The sequence below is a fragment of the Phanerochaete carnosa genome, assembly GCF_000300595.1.
Source record: "Phanerochaete carnosa HHB-10118-sp unplaced genomic scaffold PHACAscaffold_13, whole genome shotgun sequence".
Taxonomy (NCBI): domain Eukaryota; kingdom Fungi; phylum Basidiomycota; class Agaricomycetes; order Polyporales; family Phanerochaetaceae; genus Phanerochaete; species Phanerochaete carnosa.
Genome location: NW_006767640.1, coordinates 1214999 through 1217677, shown reverse-complemented (window position 1 = coordinate 1217677; position 2679 = coordinate 1214999). Strand labels below are relative to the sequence as shown.

The 2679-nt window shown below is 55.8% G+C and overlaps 1 protein-coding gene across 1 annotated transcript in view; it reads right to left on the bottom strand.

Moving 5' to 3' along the window:
- Positions 1-306: 306 nt before the first annotated feature.
- Positions 307-2679, bottom strand: part of PHACADRAFT_265552 (uncharacterized protein) — a gene marked incomplete at its 5' end in the record, with an annotated part of 3897 nt that continues 1524 nt past the window's right edge. The window contains one exon of the mRNA XM_007401827.1: positions 307-749. Coding sequence (XP_007401889.1) covers positions 355-749 — 395 coding nt within the window. The remainder of the gene's footprint in view (positions 750-2679) is intronic.

Sequence of the window (2679 nt, the reverse complement as noted above, 5' to 3'; positions counted from 1 at the left end):
TGGAAAGTGATGGTGCTGACGAAGCGAGTGCAGTGACGGAGTCGAAGTCGCAGCTTCTGTGACCATGGCATTACATTACATCGGGACCCTAACGTTCAACACTTGGCGCTCCGATGTTCATGACCCCAATCGACAGCTGTACAATGTCTCTGGAGTATTGAGAGCAGACACGTCCTCGGTATAACACGCTTCGTCGTTGGAGGTGTACAGAGCTCATGCGCGTTTCATCCAGCGATACAAACAGTGTTGGATAAATATTGGTCCTTCTGACCACATGCCGAACATACAAGCATACAAGCAATGTTAAATATTAAATAAATATCGGTCCTACATCCTTACATCCTTTGTGCCGCATTAGAGGAAGGCGATATCGACGGTCGAGGGCGAAGCCAAGACGGAAGTAAGAACAGTGCCGTTCTGCTCTATGTCAAGAATCGACGCGCCAGAGATGTCGAGAGAACCTGTGGGGGTCTCGGCAGACGCGCCAGTGAAGTTGAGCGCACCAAAGTTGACAAAGGGCAGTGGAATCTCCGGCCCATCGAAGTCCCCTACGAACCAGTCTGCTTCTTGCATGCACAGAGTGCCGGAAGTGGCGAGCAGGGAGACGGTCTGGTTCGTGCTCTGGTTGATAAAGACCACCGTGCCCGACGTCGCATTCTGCGCGGAGACGCTTATCGTGATGTTGTCGCCCGTCGAAATGCTAAAGTCCTCGATGAAGACAATACCTTCAGGGAAAGAAAGAATAAAGGCTGCGAGAATACAGATGTTTTGTCAGCATGCGAGGAGGAGCGCAAAGAGCGCAGACTGACCAGTATTGCTCTGTGAGCCACCGCTGAGGGCGAGCTGGACACCACCCAAAATGCCGCCAGTCGTGCAGGATTGCCAATCAACGCCGACCTCAGCAGCTGCGGTGTAGTTGACACTCGGGTCCTCGCCCTGGGGTACGCTGATACTCGGAATCACGAGTGACCCGGTGGCGCCTGTGATTGCGCCCTATGCGGAAGTAAAGCCTGTCAGCGCATGCATCACACAGAGACATAAGAGAAGACTCACTGCGGTCGTGTTCAAGAAGGCGCCAGCCGTGTCTATAGTGAACGCGGGTTGAGAGCTGTTGTCGGCCTGGCGGGTCAACATGTGCGACCCGCCAGCACGACGAACCGGGCCGCTCGCGAGTCCCTGGAATCCGGGGTGGATCGCGGGGGACGGCATCGACACAACAGTCGTGGCAGCCAGGGCCAACACAAAGGATGAGATGATGAAGTGCATGGCCGTGTGAGCAACGTGGGGTCTAATGAGCTGTGATGTCGTCGAGGCGAGGAAGGCGAGGAATGTGTGGTTTGGCTACGGCGGTCGGGCAGGCTTATATACATCGCAGGCCTGTCCAGCAAGCACCTGCGCGCCATGGCAATGAATCTGCGGTGCACCATGATGCACAGAGCTTGGCGATGCGGGGCGTGTCTCATCACACTTGCGGCCGTTGCGACTGGAAATGTCGCACACATCAGGGTTTCCAAAAGTCTGGCTGTAGACAGACTTTGATGGCGACTCAGACGTTGAAGGACAGCCTGGAGTACCTGAAGGAGTGCGGTTTCGAGTGCTGAAGCGGCGTTTCAGACGGGATCGTACAACGGGCGCTAGGCCCACCGCGACTCGTTATCGCGCGCAAGCGCGTGCACAGACACGTCGGCCCCTTCCTCGCGTCGTGCGTGCCCATCGTAAGCCTCCCCTCCCCCCTTCTCTACGTTTCCTACCCGGCCCGCCCGCGCGTGCTCACGTCGCCTTAACCCGTCCCCAGCCCTTCTTCCTGCTGCTCACCTTCGGCTACAAGCTCATCTACCAGACGAAGCTCGTCGCGCTCCACAACATGGTCACATGGACTCCTCGCACGTGAACGTGGCTGAGCCGGGCTCGGGCTCGGGCTCGGGCTCGGGCTCAGGGCTCGGCTCGACGTCGCCACAAGCCCAAGCCGGGCCCGCACATCACTAGGAGTACCGCGTTCTGCACCATAACCCTCGTCAATGAGAATGCAGGTATGATATCAGTACCATATCTTTGCTATCTGGGCTCTGACAATTAACTTCACCAGCAAAACTCGCCAGAGCCAGCATGAACCAGCAACTGCTCAGTGGCTGATGGATCTGCATCACGTATGTCGAATACGGAAGCCGACGTAAAGGGACCTTTTGGAGTCGAGATTTGTGGCGAGAGGAGCTGTACAGATCTGCAAGGGTGAGCACAGTGGGTATTTGTGCCTCGGATGCATGACGTGAGGAAGCTCGAGATCGAGGTGGACGACTCCTCGTTGGTAACGTCCACTGTCGCCGCGCAAGGTGTGCACGTTAATATTCGCTGCCGGAGGGGCCGGATGGTGAGACGGAAATTGATGGTGGCTGACGAAGGCGAGTGCAGTGACGGAGTCGAAGTCGCAGCTTCTGTGACCATGGCATTACATCATGACCCTAACGTTCAACACTTGGCGCTCCGATGTTCATGACCCCAATCGACAGCCGTACAATGTCTCCGGAGTATTGAGAGCAGACACGTCCTCGGTATAACACTCTTCGTCGTTAGAGGTGTACAAAGCTCATGCGCGTTTCATCCAGCGATACAAACAGTGTTGGATAAATATTGGTCCTTCTGACCACATGCCGAACATACAAGCATACAAGCAATGTTAAA